General features: G+C 31.1%; 1 protein-coding gene across 6 annotated transcripts; it reads right to left on the reverse strand.

Moving 5' to 3' along the window:
* Window positions 1-1,288: 1,288 nt before the first annotated feature.
* LOC122598053 (protein NONRESPONDING TO OXYLIPINS 2, mitochondrial) lies at window positions 1,289-12,951 on the reverse strand. 6 transcript variants are annotated; one of them, XM_043770660.1, is made up of 3 exons: window positions 12,705-12,951; window positions 12,348-12,466; window positions 1,289-1,598 (listed from the first exon to the last, which is right to left on the reverse strand). In XM_043770660.1, exons 1-3 carry the CDS (start codon window positions 12,860-12,862, stop codon window positions 1,558-1,560), a joined length of 318 nt encoding a protein of 105 aa, XP_043626595.1. In that variant the 5' UTR covers window positions 12,863-12,951; the 3' UTR covers window positions 1,289-1,557. The 6 variants fall into 6 exon arrangements, with proteins under 6 accessions (XP_043626595.1, XP_043626599.1, XP_043626598.1 ...); XM_043770664.1 differs by lacking the exon at window positions 1,289-1,598 and adding an exon at window positions 4,507-4,750; XM_043770663.1 differs by lacking the exon at window positions 1,289-1,598 and adding an exon at window positions 5,026-5,273.
* Between the last annotated feature and the right edge of the window lie 1,942 nt (window positions 12,952-14,893).

Below are 14,893 nucleotides of genomic sequence, written 5' to 3' on the forward strand. Positions count from 1 at the left end.
TTTGCTAGCTAAATAGCCACTCCATCGGTCAAAATACTCCAAAAATTATCCGCCCAAAGAAGAAACATACGAATATTAACTCCATATAAATATTGATTTTAGTTTACCCTTTTTTTTCAACTTTAGTTAAATAAAAAATTTACAGGTTTCTTATATTCTAAAAGCGTAAACTATATAAAAGTATAATTAAATATAAATTAGGTTAAAGTGTAAATTGATGATGGAAAATCAAAAGGTGTAAGTTAATTATTTTAAATTGGGTTAAAGTGTAAATTAATTATGGGAAACCAAAAAGTGTAAATTAATTGTTTTAGATTGGTGTTAAAGTGTAAATTGGTGATGGAAAACCAAAAAGTGTAAATTAATTTAGATTAATATTAAAAAATTAGAGGATTAATAAAGAGGGAGGATTAGACTCAAGGAGGTGGATTAAGAGTGTCAAATGTACCCAAACCTCCTCTTTTAATTATATTATAGATATAGATTATATTGTAAATTTCGTAATTACTTATCATTATTTTAACACTTTTGTAACATATAGATCGATCACCATACGAAGTATGTTTCCATTGATTTAACTAAGTTTAAGGCATATATATAGACCATATCTACCAAAACAACAAAGCTAAGTTTTTTATAATCAAGTTTTAGTAACACTAGATTATTTGAAAATTGATAGAAACCGTTTATGAAAACTTTCTTTTTTTCTTTTTCCAATTGCCTAGGATAAAGATTATTATTATTTTTTTTAATGACAACCAATAGGTTGGTGGCCTATTGGTAAGATTTTTGACCTTGAGGAAAATCACCAGGGTTCGAATCTCACTTCTTACATTTGTAGGAATGGATTATTATGGGGGGGGGGGGGTTCAAGAGTCCTGGTTTTCATCTCAGACTTGCGTGGTTCGTGCACCGCATACTGCCCAATTGGATGTCTGAAACGACTCGACTCAAAATAAGAAAAATACGATTTTTTTTTGTTCTGGCCGTAAATTTACGGCTTAAATTACAACTAGCCATAAAATTTGCACCGTAATTTGCCCTTGGATTTTTTTCGTCCCTGTTTGAAAACAACTTAAAATTTCAAGGGCCGTAAATTTATGGCCCTGGGCCGTAAATTTACGGTCCCATGTAAATCAATGGGCCGTAAATTTATGGTCAGGGACCGTAAATTTATGGTCCGACCTGCACATTTCCATTTTAGCCAAAAATCCATATTTCACTTTCAATGCTTCAAATTCTTTAAACCAAAACACCAAAATGAGTAAAATCATATATTACAACAGAATTGATATGTCCAAAACCTTAACCATTGAAATATACATCAAAACGACCAAACGGGTCATTCGCCCGTACTTAACAAAAGTGACAAATGGGAGATTTAACCCTTTTTAGTTGCATACATAATTCAACAAAACTCATGACTTCCAAAACATAATAATATACTTGTTTTACCAAAAACAACAAGTATCAAGAGCCAAAATGTACCAAGGGATTGTCTACAAGAATTACCCAAGATGTCAACCTTCCAATTCTTCAAAACCTTCCGCTCTAGCTTTACCCGACCGGTTCCTTGCTCTTGCTACTACTACCGACTCCTAAAAATGTTAAACAACTAAAACATAAGCAATAAAGCTTAGTGAATGCATATGGACATAATCAATATCAAGCTATGCGAAACTAAATGCATACAATAAACTAAGACATTCATATAACCATCAAGTTACAACCACAATACAAAATCATGATTCTCTACTTGGCCAAGTATACATGCTAGTAGATATCATTCCGTCTACTAGTCTTGCACAATATCAAATGTTTGCTAGTAGGTATCTCATCATCTACTAGTCTTACTCAACCACAAATGTTTGCTAGTAGGTACATCATCCACTAGTCTTACACACACAAATTCAAATAGTTGCTAGTAGGTACATCATCTACTAGTCTTACTCAATACAACATACAATTAGGACATAGGAATTCATTCACCTATGCCCTTCATATCATAACTATAAACACATACATATGCACTCACCTTGAGTATTGCTAGATGACACTAAATGGTTATTTGGTTATTTGATCCCATAAAATGTTCTTCACCACCTATACATAATTCAACACATTTATCTTTTAAGTTCAATAACTCAATCCTTTCATAATCATCTAACTAGTTTTACCATGCTCTAGTATCATGGTGTTTGGCTATTCCAAAATCTTTAAAGATCAAATTCTCATAAGGTAACTTCATATTTCATCTACTAGCCAAACACCAAAATTATGAGGTTCTAACTATGGGGTTTTCTTATTACCAACATATTTACCTCAATCAATTTATCAAATTCTCAATCAAATTTATTAGGGTTTTACTTAAAACCTCAAACAATAAAAAACCCCAAATTATAATGTTCAAGAACCCTAATTTCATAAATAAAAACCCTAGATTATAATTCGATAATTAGGAAGAATTACTTACCTTCAAGAACAATTAAACAAGATAAAATCTTCAATTTCTCTTCTTGTTCTCCTTAAATTCGGCCACCACAACCATAATATGAACCCTCAATTGTTTATTTATTATTTGAATTAACTAATTGAATTTAGAAGAATTATTTTATGTTTTACTCCTTGATTAATCAAAAGAGGTTAGAAGAATTAAAAGAAAGATGGAGAAGTTTTTAGAGAATAACGAGGATAAGAGTTCATCAACTAAAGTGGTTGGGTTCTCCCTTATGATGGTCACGTTTTCTTTTAAAATAAAAGGGTATTATACCTGCTAGCTACTAAAATTCCAACTAAATTAACCCCTTATCTTAAAACAAAATAATAGGAAATTAATTTAATGTTAAAACTATAAAAGGGGTAAATTTTCTATTACCTTAAAAATAGTAGGGTGTTACAATGTCACTGTGGTGTCTCGAATACTAACCGCTAATTACTAACTACTAACTCGCTGTTAAAAAAAAAATGAAAATATTCGAAAATATCCCTTTTGTTTTAAATTTGCACCCCGATGAAAATACTCCTATGTTTATGAAAACTTTTTTATTCATATGAACATCTACCTAGATAGATTCGATCATTCGAATCCAAAATTTCTCTTAAAAATATCATCTCGCTTAACCGCCTGACCAATTCACATTACCAACGAAATTGAAGTCAATTTTTATTCATGTGATGATAAAAATAATCCGAAGTTTTCTTTATGTATGTGGGTCGGAGAATCTGAGAGTTTGGCGGTGAAACACGTGGCGCTCGTGAAAGGGAGAGCTTTCATCATCTTTATGACACTTTGGATTTAGATCACATTTCATATATTAAAAAAAAACTGTTTCTTTTCCTTTTTCTTTATAGTTTTCACTTCCTTTAACTTTGTTCTTTTCTATTCTATTTCCTATCATAGTATTGGGATACATTATATAATAATAAGTTCACTTATAATTTTTTTTAGATACTCATTAGGCTGAAAAGATGATATAACAAATATATGTTCAAGTAAAGTCGATAAAGAAAATTCTAATGAAAAAAATAATGTTTTTATATTGCTATTATATCAATAACTAAAACTAGATATTATCATTTCTTTCTTTTCTCTTTTGCATTCTTTATGAACAAAAAGGATGTCATGTTGCTTGAACAAGAAGAAGCCAAAGTTAGTGACCCAGCTTGTAAGAATATAGCCACATATCAAAAGTTGAAACACATTTTATGCAAAACTATATAGTTTTCCTAATGTCAAAAGGTTGGGAATTCAGACCCAGTTGGAGTCATAGTTTAAGTGCAATAGAAGTTAATTCGATTGTTTAAAAAAAACAAGGATTAAGCCCAATGTTGTGAACGTTCATCTAAAGGTGCTTTAGCTTTAATGATTGTAGTAGAGTTGTATTCAAAACCTTAATGATTCGCAGTTGTCTTGGTAACAAGAAACACCGAAAAACAAATTCATTCAAAATAAAAGAAAAAGAATCAAGACAAGGTTACAATCTAATTTATTGAGGGCCTTTATGGTAAGTTATGACCATCGCTATTCATATAACATGAATCAGCAAGGAGGGCCATGCGACTTGGCAGTCTATGGGTGGCACACCATACAATTGCATATGCCTCTGCCACAGATGGTTTTAATGATTTTTGATACATCATACTTACACTTGTATGTTCCTTGTATAACTCATTTTATATGTGATTACAATTTGTTGCGTAACTGTTTCAAATTTATAATTGATGGGTCCTTAGTTTTATGTTGTGGGTGATTATATAATCAAGGAGAATGATATTGTGCAATTATATGATTAAGACGTTGGTATGTTGTGGGTGATTATATAATCAAGGAGAATGATATTGTGCAATTATATGATTAAGACGTTGTTTCACAAAGCTTTGTCCCCGTTTGTGCCTTTATTTTATCAGAAAGTCATATCCACACGACCACACGCCTCATAACACATTCATACATATATCCTCAATATCGTACTATGGGTAATGGTTCATTCAATTACGACAATAACAGATCAAAAGACCATTCCATTCCAACAAAAGGACCAAACGCAAGTTTACTAGTATCCACAGGCTCTTGGTAATACGGTTAGCCTAAAACTTAGCTTTATTTTTCTTGTAATAAAACCCGAGACAAAATTCATCAACTGGACAGTGGACACAAATAAACTGCTTGTCTTAACTCCGGTTCACTGTAAGAATATAGCCACAGGCTCTTACTTCAAAAGAATCTACGAGCTCTATATGACATCTTTACCTATACCCAATAGGAAATCTATAAACATGTGAGTCAAAAGTGTTGTCCCTAAGCTAGGACTTTTTAATGGGATGAAATGATGTAGAATATAGTCTGTCAATTGATCATCATAAAACTGTAGACTTGACCAGTCTAAGCATTAAACATCCCATATCCTCAAGTTCTATACCAAAACTAGGCAAGGCTAACTGACCCCAAAGGCAGGATGGTCCTAGCCTGGGTAAATTTTACACAACAGTTCGTACTAATCATTACAAACAAATGGCAACAATAAGTTGATGCAAAAAAAGTCTTTATAAAATTTATTCAAGAGTGCAAGAACAGTCATCCTATAGAGTTTTTTCAGAAAAAAGAGTGAGTTGATGCAATAACCCCACTGAACTTTTCAAATCAGTAAAAGACATGATAACTTAGACCAAGACCAAGCTTGATGGGAGACATCAGATAAATGAGAAAACATAGAGAAGAAGAGGAACCGCCATGCAATACGGTTGGAGCCTTTGTCACCGAGGAAGTCCGAAGTCTAAGAAAATCCGTAAACATAGAATTAGTTGCAAGTAGTCTTTAGTAAAAGTTTCAAGAAACACACCCGTCAACCAAAAAACACAGTTAAAAATAAAAGATTTGTGGTTCCTGTGACATCAAATGTCAGGTATCTAAGGTTATATCTACGAGGATGACCCAGAAAACATACGTAAATATAATCTTATGGAATATTTTGTGCTGCCTAGACATGCTAATTTAAACGGCCAAACACAAATCAAATGATCGAGAATGAATAACACATCTTTCATTCAAAGCCTGGCAAAAGACATCAAATAAACAAACTCAGAAATACATGTCCCCTTATGATTTCAGAAACTCAAACTAAATGGCATTCAGCAATTATTGTCACATATCATAACTGTTGTCACTCAAGAGCAAAAAATCCTCAAAATCCAAGGAATCGTTTGATTTGAGTAAATAGCTAAGTGGTGGTATATAACAAACTAACAAAGTATCACTTTCCAACAAGCTACGAAGTTCAAATTTGAGACTTTAAAACTTGAAACACAATCCCATGTTAAAAGAGATATGCATATGCATTTATTTCCTTGATCAGTCCCGCTGTCACAACGATGATGCAAGACCTATAGTGGTGAGCAGAAGAACTAGTCAGAATTGAATACACGATAGACAACAGATTGTCACGATAGACACCTGGAGGTGTGACCATTTCAGCTCTCTCACTTATGAACAGATGGGTTATTTATTCTCTAAAAGGTCATATGGGTTAATTCAATACGAACAGATGGGTTGTTTGGTTATTTATTCTCTAAAGGTCAAATGGGTATATAATAGGTAAACAATCAATAAGTGAAATGGATTCAATCGGGTTAAAACTTAAATGTCCCCGAACCCTGTACTTTAAAATCTACTACATTGAATTAGATAAGTATTGTAATCATGTCTATGTCTATTTAACAATTTTAAGTATTTGGACAAAGAATTGTTCCAGGTCAACCCTACTTGTTTCAAACAGCACCCCCACACTTACTTCAACAATGAGAACTGCTCGGTTATCTTTTTATTCTTGATAGATCAGACGATCCAATAAAACCAGTACGCTAAAGAGGATTCCCAAAAAGAAATTTTAAGGCAAAATAAGATTATGCGTCCTAAAGGCACCATAAATACTGTAGTTCTCTAGTCATCTATTATAGTATTATGTAAATTATTGAGATGGCTTACAAGGTATAGATTACTATGTCATCCCAAACTTGGTTTAATAACACTAACACATACTTAAACTCTTAATCAATGGTAGAAAATACCGAATTTTAAGTTCTCAATTCTGAACTAGTCAAAGAGCAAAAGAGATCAGGTAAAATGATACATGACTCATGCGCTTAGATTCAATACCGTGTCAAGTTAATACTAGTTCAGTGGAATGGATTTCAATTTAAAATATCAGGCTGCTTATGACATTATAAAGAATATCCAATCAGCCTATATATACTAAAATACAAAAAATGATACACACACACATATACCAAAGATCCGAATCAACATGAAGCAAAACTCTGATCTCAGCTATAGGTGGTGAGATAGACAATTTAGCGTGGGGAAAGAAAGGTAAAACTTTAAGACAGTCAAGTTGGTCTGGTAACACTTAATTTTGTTTTTGGAAATGTGCATTCAAAGGCGTAACTGAAAGAAAATAAACAGGCCAACCAAAGTTAAAGACGTCAAAGTTTTCCACTCAAGTACCAATAATCAAAAGTGAGTTCACCTTTTAGTCAAAACACAGATATGCAAACTTGGGTCAACATTTTTAAAAAGAGGGCTATAATAGTCAACTAAACTAGAATATGGTGTAAATGAATCAATTTGATACTTGGGTGGCTTCTTGATAATCTTATTTTAGATGACATGTCTGTTAACGTTGAATACTTCAGTACCCTTAGAATAATATAGCGAGGATGATTATAAAAAAAATTACCTTAATAAATTATCCAAACTTTATAATCTACCAATATATATATAACAAGGTGGTAAATTCATTCCTACAAACAAGAACCCTTAGATGAATTCCATCTTTGATTTAGAGTCATTAGATCAAATTTAATTATTTTATCTTTTTTAAATGACAATATTAATACTTATACTTTTTATGATTATACAAAAAATACCTCTTTAAATTTAATTTACACTTTTTGGTTTTCCATCAAATTTTACACTTTTTACCCAATAATTTAAATTTAATTTATACTTTTTGGTTTTCCATCAAAAATTACACTTTTTACCCAATAGTTTAATCAAGAAATCAAAAATAATAGCTAATATATATACCCCTTTAAATTAATTTACACTTTTTGGTTTTTCATCATAAATTTACACTTTTTACCCAATAATTTTAATCAAGAAATCAAAAATAGTAGCTAATATGTATATATATTTATATATAATATATATATATATATAAATATATATATATCTAATAGAATAATAGTTAATATTATTTTTTTAATATAATATTATATTAATTGCTCATATATATCCTAACTAGATTAATACTCGCGTAATACGCAGGAAACATATACAATTAATAATATGTTAAAATTTTATAATATCATAAGTTGACAAATATTTAACCAGGTAAGAATTAAGCCACTAGAAAACATGAAGTTACATTAGTCGTCGATTAGATTCCGCTTAATAGTGTCCAGACAGTTCACTTTTAGGCATGATCGCTTTTTTAACAAACCTTAGTCATATATATTTGTGTGTTATTTAACCACAATTTTGAAAAATGGATACATCATCTATTAGAGGTTTCACTAAGTATGATTTTCGTTTCTTTGGATGTCTTTCATTCATCCGGATATGTTTGCATTGTCATTGCACTTGTGTTTTAATGTTTTGGTCGAATAATTTAGTTATACTCTAAAATTTCTAAGCATATAACTTAATATAAACGTATTACATTAAAAAAGAAAATTTTATTGTAATAACATTAAAAATTGATTTTATAGATAAAAAAATAATGCAAAATATAAAAATATTAGTTTTCATAATTATATCATTAAAAACATTAATTATTAATGTCTACAAATTTAAATAAGGAAGTAATAATAACTTAAATTTAATAAAATTAGATCAAAATCGCTTGGGTCAGCGAGGACTCACGCACCTACTCCTTATTTAATACCTCTCTCGCGACCCCTACTCTAACCAAAAAGTTAAATAAGGTTATGACATCATCATTTGATCTAAAGACTCTAAGTAAAAGTTAAAACTCATCTAAGAGTTCATACTTTTTCAATTATAAATTAAGGTTTCTCTTTAATATATATTTAATGATAATAAAAAAATACTCTTTATCTTTTGTGTTATCCAATAGAATAATTGTTAATATCATATAAAAAAAACACAACATATTTTAATTAAAATACTCGAGATATGTTTCATTTAAAATATATAGATCAATTTTCTATTGATAAAAATAGTAAGCTATATTTTAAACCATAATAAAGTAAAATTGAATATTAATAATGTCGTAATACCCAGTATCGACAATATTATATATATATATTATATATATATATATAATGTTCGGTTTAGTCAAACTATCAACGACAGATTTGAGAAAGGTCGAGTTTAGCTTAGGTGAGTGACAACTTTGGGAACATCAACCTTTAACATTGATCTGCAATTTTGGAGCATGTCGTGACAAAGAAGTTGCGCTCTGTTAAACAAAATAAAGTAAATTATCGAAATTAATGATATATAATTTAACTTGTAAATATGCGTGACTATTGTGATTACTATTATAAAAGAATTTGAAAAAAAAATAATGTTTTTACATACAACTATATTATCAATGTACTGTACCTTTACCCAAACAAAAAAAAACATTTTTCCAACCTCTTTTTTTTCTTTTTCCTATTATATTTAAAAATCAAAATAACTAAAAATTTTTACTCTAACAATAGAGAGGTTTATCTCAAAACTAATATTTCCAACCAAGTGATGTAGATTTAAAGAAGAGACTTATGACAACAAAGTCAATGTTTGTATGTATTCTTTATTTATTAATATTTTGCATGAACAAAATTACAAATATATCCTTAAAAAAGTTTACATTGTACAAAAATTGGAGTCCGACTCCATCCATGGTTATATTTCATAAATTTTGTAAAGTTATTATAGAATTAAATCTAAACTTAATACTAATGCGTTGCCTATGATGAATTCTAACTCGGCAATTCAAAGTATTTAGAATATATTATTTTTCTTTATTTCGATTGATAAAGATCACAATTTCATTTTATATAATTTTTGTGTGGAAGGGGCAAGGGAGGAGGGGGATGGGGGTCGAACTCGGAAAATGGAATGTAATGGATTGACTAGAAGGCAATCGTCAGGTAAAAAAGTGGGTGGTTTAGGTTTTGGTAGTTTGGAGGCTCAAAATTTAGCATTGATATGTACAAATGGATATAATATGTGGTTCAAAACTTGGATGTCGTGAGGTTTAAAATCATCCATGTGATTCATGGTTATGAGTTTGCATTCCTATGTAAAACAAATGGTAATAATATATGGGCAAATATATGTTCCTCATTCTCTGAGGCACACTCGATTGCTAGCCCCTTAAGATTTTATTAAAGATCAGTTGGGCGTGAAAATAAGACAAGATTCTGGAATGATGATTGGCTTAATGATGGCAATCTTGCAACTCGGTTTAAAAGGTTGTATGCCTTGACACCATTTAAAGAACGTGTCATGTGTGATATTTTTTATGATACGATATGGAAATCCGAATGAAATTGAGATATTTGTGATGACATGGATAAGCAAATAACTTTTGACATTGAATAATTTATTGAACCAGTGAGACTTAATGAACAACATAATAAATTTTTGTGAAATTATTAAGGTCAAAAACACAAATGTTAATAAAGTGAAATTGAATATTTTAATTCGTTAATTATTACTAATTCGTTAACTATTACTTAAGAAAATTATATTTTTGATATATATAATTATAAAAATATACTTACTCGTGTATTACGCGGGACAATAATCTAGTTAAGCTAATATAGGAAGCTATAAAAGTTGGGTATGTCATTGGCAAATATTAATGCATTGGAAGTGATCTGTTGCTATTGCCATCTATATCTTTAAAAAACCCGCTTTGACCCCTTGACTATACAACCCAAATTGACCCAGTTTTAAATAAATGGGTTTAAACTGCCCATCTAATCTGAAGTTTTAAATAATGCTCGAGAATTAGTGTCAGTTTATAGTCTCTTAGAAAAATACTCAAACCTCAATTCATACCAGTACCAGAATCATCCCACAATCTACTATGCCCCATAGGCCCACATATAACCAAATACAATCAAACAAAATGGACTTCAGCTGTAACATATTTAAAGGACCAATGTTATGCAATTATGCAACTAATATTTTACCTACTCTTATAAACTATGATCAAATGAAGCATATCCAAATAAACATGAAACAACAGCCAGCAAGTAGCAAACTTTGAGGTTTTTAATTTGTAGCTGCTCTTATATTTTCAGTTAACAATAAGCGATTCATAAAAACATAACAGGAAATCCGGCCTTATTCATCATCCTAAAGAAGTAATAATCATGTTCACGGAATTTATTGATAATTCTATACAGTTAAGTATGTCAAGTTTACCACCTGACCCATTAACATTATCTTTAAACAGCTAAAACTACACATTTTCACATGAACGAATTGAAAATTTTCCATCTAGAATCAACATTATAACTTGCACAAGGCATTGGCTAGGCATGAGTACCCACAGCCACCAGCATTCATATACCCCTATGTAGATGTATGTCCCCATGGTTTCTCCGTCATCAAGTCTAACATCATATAGATATTCAAGAACATGTGTAAATTTATAGACCACTTGACAAAATCAATTACGCACAATCACATTCAACTGTAATAAAATTTTAGGACCGGCATGTTGTGGATTTAACCTTTACATCTTAACCCAAATGGACACAAAACAATTGAAACACACACAAGTAGAACGAACAATAAGATAAGTAGATAACACACACTGTAACATGGTTGGGTAGATCAATTCATCTACTTAAACCACTATCAAACTAGGCAAATTCCATTGGTTATCGATTTTGATGAGGTTTACTACTACAACGAGTTCGTATATATATATATATAGGATAGAGATCAAATAAGAAGGTTCCTTAAGGAGAGAAGGAAGAGAAGGTTCGTTTTTTATTTTTTTTAGCTTCTTTTTTTGAACTTTTTTTTTCCTTTTTTCACTTTTTTCATTCTCTCTTTAATTCATCAATTTCATACAAAAATTTTAAAAATGTTTAAAAAATATTTTGTTTTCAAATGACGTAGCCCGTAAGCTATAGCCTATAGGCGAAGCGGGCGGAGCCATGATAGCTAAGGGCGAAGCCCGTTAGGTAGATCACCTCATCACCGATCACCCCCTATGACCTATCACCCTCTATGACCTATCACTCCTACCAGCTACCCCTTATTAATATCCTTAAGGACGAAGCCCGTACCGTACCCTTACATATATGACTTACTAACTCGGGTCAGAAATTTATTTATTTTTTGAATTTTTTTATGTATTGAGTTAATTAAAAAAAGAATGAAAAAAGTGAAAAAATGGAAAAATATCAAGAAAACAAGCTAAAAAGAAAACCAGACCTTCTCTTCCTTCTCTCCTTAAGCACATTCTCTCTGGATCCCTACCCTATATATATATATAGAGAGAGAGAGAGTCTAATTCCTCGCAAAGTACGCACTCCACAACTTAACACGCCCCTTAAACTTCACCTATCCACTTTCTCTCACTTTATAAGCTCTTATCAATCACAGTATTTCCAAATCCACAAAAAAGATATAAAACATCAAGTACCAAGCTTTAGTATCATTACTATTAATTACTTACCAATTTATCACATCTCCACCTACTTATACAAACTTTCACCCAAAAGTCGATTACTTGATACAAAACACATAACAGTTACGACTTATATTAACTAATAAGCAATAACCCAAAATATATATAGAAAGAGAAAAGAGATACCTTGAGAAAGCCAGCTCCAACAAGTGGAATCAACAGCAATACTAGACTTAAGACGAGCGGATGCAATCGCACTATGGAGTGGCAACATTGATTCAACACTTCCCAATGCTGCAACTACCCTATATATCCATCCAACACACCCACATATATTATATATATGAAAATCAAATTTATATTGGGAACTTTAATTGCAGCAAAAAAAGCCACAAATGGGGATTATCATAAGCCAAAAAAACAGCATTTCTCAAAGATAAGCAAAATAAATAACCTAAGCCAAACGCCCACTAAAAATAAAATGCGGGACTTAACTAAAAAGGGTTAAAAATATAGGAAAAGATAAAGTATAGAAACCAAAACCTTGAAGCTGCTCGAGGGAGTGATCTTGTTGATGATGAAGAGCTGAATGGTGAAATGGGTGTGGATTTGGGGGTTAAAAGGGTACGTGAAATTGGGTTTGATTTGGATGAAATGGTTCTTGAAATAGAGCCGATTGCTGATCTGCTTGCTGAAGCCATTTGTTTGTGTTTTGTGTTTTGTATAAACCCTAAGCTGAACCCTTTTTGTAGGTTAAGGGAGTTACATGAGTTGTAACGTAAAGCAATACTTGTTGTGCATAAAAGGGTAACATAAGTTTGGAATGGGCGGTCTTATAGATGGGTGTGGTAGAGCGGTTAATTTCGACCCAATCCGAAATCCAACCTGAACTCAACCCGACAAAGGTCAGGTTAGGGTTGAGTATTTTTGACCCACCAACCCGTCAACCTACTAACCTGATTTTTTTTTTTGTTGGGTCCGGGTTAGGTTGTTGGATTGTCAGGTCGACCCATCAACCCGATAACTTTAAAATAATTTAATTATATATGATAGTTCATACTCTACATTACATTAATCCATACGCCCCATTCTTATTTTCTTATATTTCTATACTAAAGTAACTTCAAATCTAAAATAGGAAGAGGATTCAAAATTCTGTGAGATGATAAGTGATGTAATATGAGACCGTAAGTGTATTAACTTTGTGTCAAATACTAACAATACCCTCACATTCTTTCCTTTTCATACCCTTCATTTTAAACTTATACCATCAATGATAAAGCTTTATATTGGTTGACTTATTCCATTTTATATTTATATATATTTGCTTATCAGGTCACATGGGTTGGGTCATGGGTTAACGGGTTAGCGGGTTGTAGGTCAGGGGGTTGTGGGTCAGGGTTGAAATTTTGGACCTGAAACTTTTAGTGGGTTGGGTTAGGGTCGGAGTTTTTCAACCCACCAACCTGCCAACCCGAACCCAAACCCATTGACAGCCCTAGGTGTGGGGAAATGGTAAATCCTTATAAATATTACTCGTACTGTATTAGCTTAATGATTTTTTAAAAGGGATTAGTACCCCATAATGTAAACAACTTTACAAGAATTAGTGTGTATCGAACTTCAATCTTGTACATTGTATGTAATGAACTTTCAAATTTTGTGCATTGTATGTATTCGACTAATCGAAACTTGACAAGTGGCAGTTTATATGGTTGCCACATATACTTGGATATGTGGAATACACAAGATCTGAAAGTTTATTATATAGAATACATGTGATGATACACACTATAACTATTCGTGTATAGTTGTTTACATTCTAAAATAATAATCCCTTTTTAAAACTATTGGCTATCATACTCGTACAAATACAGGGTTGGGTCGTCATAGTGATGGAGGCTTAAATGATAATTGATATAAAAGGGTTAATAGATTTGTACAGAGATAATTGATATAAAAGAGCTGATTAATTTATTTTAAAAGATAAATGATTGATAGTGAAGGATAATCATTAATTTTAAATAAATTGTGTATGTGAAAATATTTTAAAGGGTGTTAAATAAAATATTACATATTTTTCTAACACTTATAAAAATCAAATGGTATTTCTTTTATAGGGGTTGAGTATTGTAAAACAAGTATTAAAGTAAAATAAATAAGACAAGATCTTGACCCTTTTATCATGGTTAAATTGATACACGAAGATTCACGAAACAAATTGATGCACGATGATTTTCATGATGCACGGTGATGTTCAGTAAAGAAAAACCTTTTGTTTTATTTGTTTTACTTTAATATTTGCTTTATTTTACCAATGACCTCTGTTTCCAGATACAAGGGCTCTAACCAATGATCCAACCCATTTAGTTTTATTTATATCAATGATTAGTAACAATATTAATATCCTATATATAGATTCTTACAACGCTTGCAAGAGGATCACGTTTACGATCAATTTTGATACACTTTTAAAGGGATAAAACAATCATCACTTCATCCAACGGTAAACTAATTGAATTATGTTGTTTCATTGTTTTTAATATGTATTGATTGTTTTTGAATATACTATTAACCATATACTTATATGTTTGATGTTAAATTACATTGGAATTTCAAGTTAATGATAATTATAGGTTTTAAAAAATATTATTGCATATGATTATGATTTGATTTATTACTAGTATACTATATTGAACAAAGTTAATGATTGTTGATCATTACCACTTTTA

The sequence above is a fragment of the Erigeron canadensis genome, chromosome 4, assembly GCF_010389155.1.
Source record: "Erigeron canadensis isolate Cc75 chromosome 4, C_canadensis_v1, whole genome shotgun sequence".
NCBI lineage: Eukaryota > Viridiplantae > Streptophyta > Magnoliopsida > Asterales > Asteraceae > Erigeron > Erigeron canadensis.

What these genes read in the sequence shown, in the direction of transcription:
- LOC122598053 (XM_043770659.1), bottom strand. Translation starts at nt 12,862, where the DNA reads ATGGCTTCAGCAAGCAGATCAGCAATCGGCTCTATTTCAAGAACCATT. An exon ending in CTCCCTCGAGCAGCTTCAAG is followed by an intron (nt 12,467 to 12,704) that starts GTTTTGGTTTCT and finishes ATGGATATATAG; the next exon opens with GGTAGTTGCAGCATTGGGAA. An exon ending in TTGGAGCTGGCTTTCTCAAG is followed by an intron (nt 8,979 to 12,347) that starts GTATCTCTTTTC and finishes TTTGTTTAACAG; the next exon opens with AGCGCAACTTCTTTGTCACG.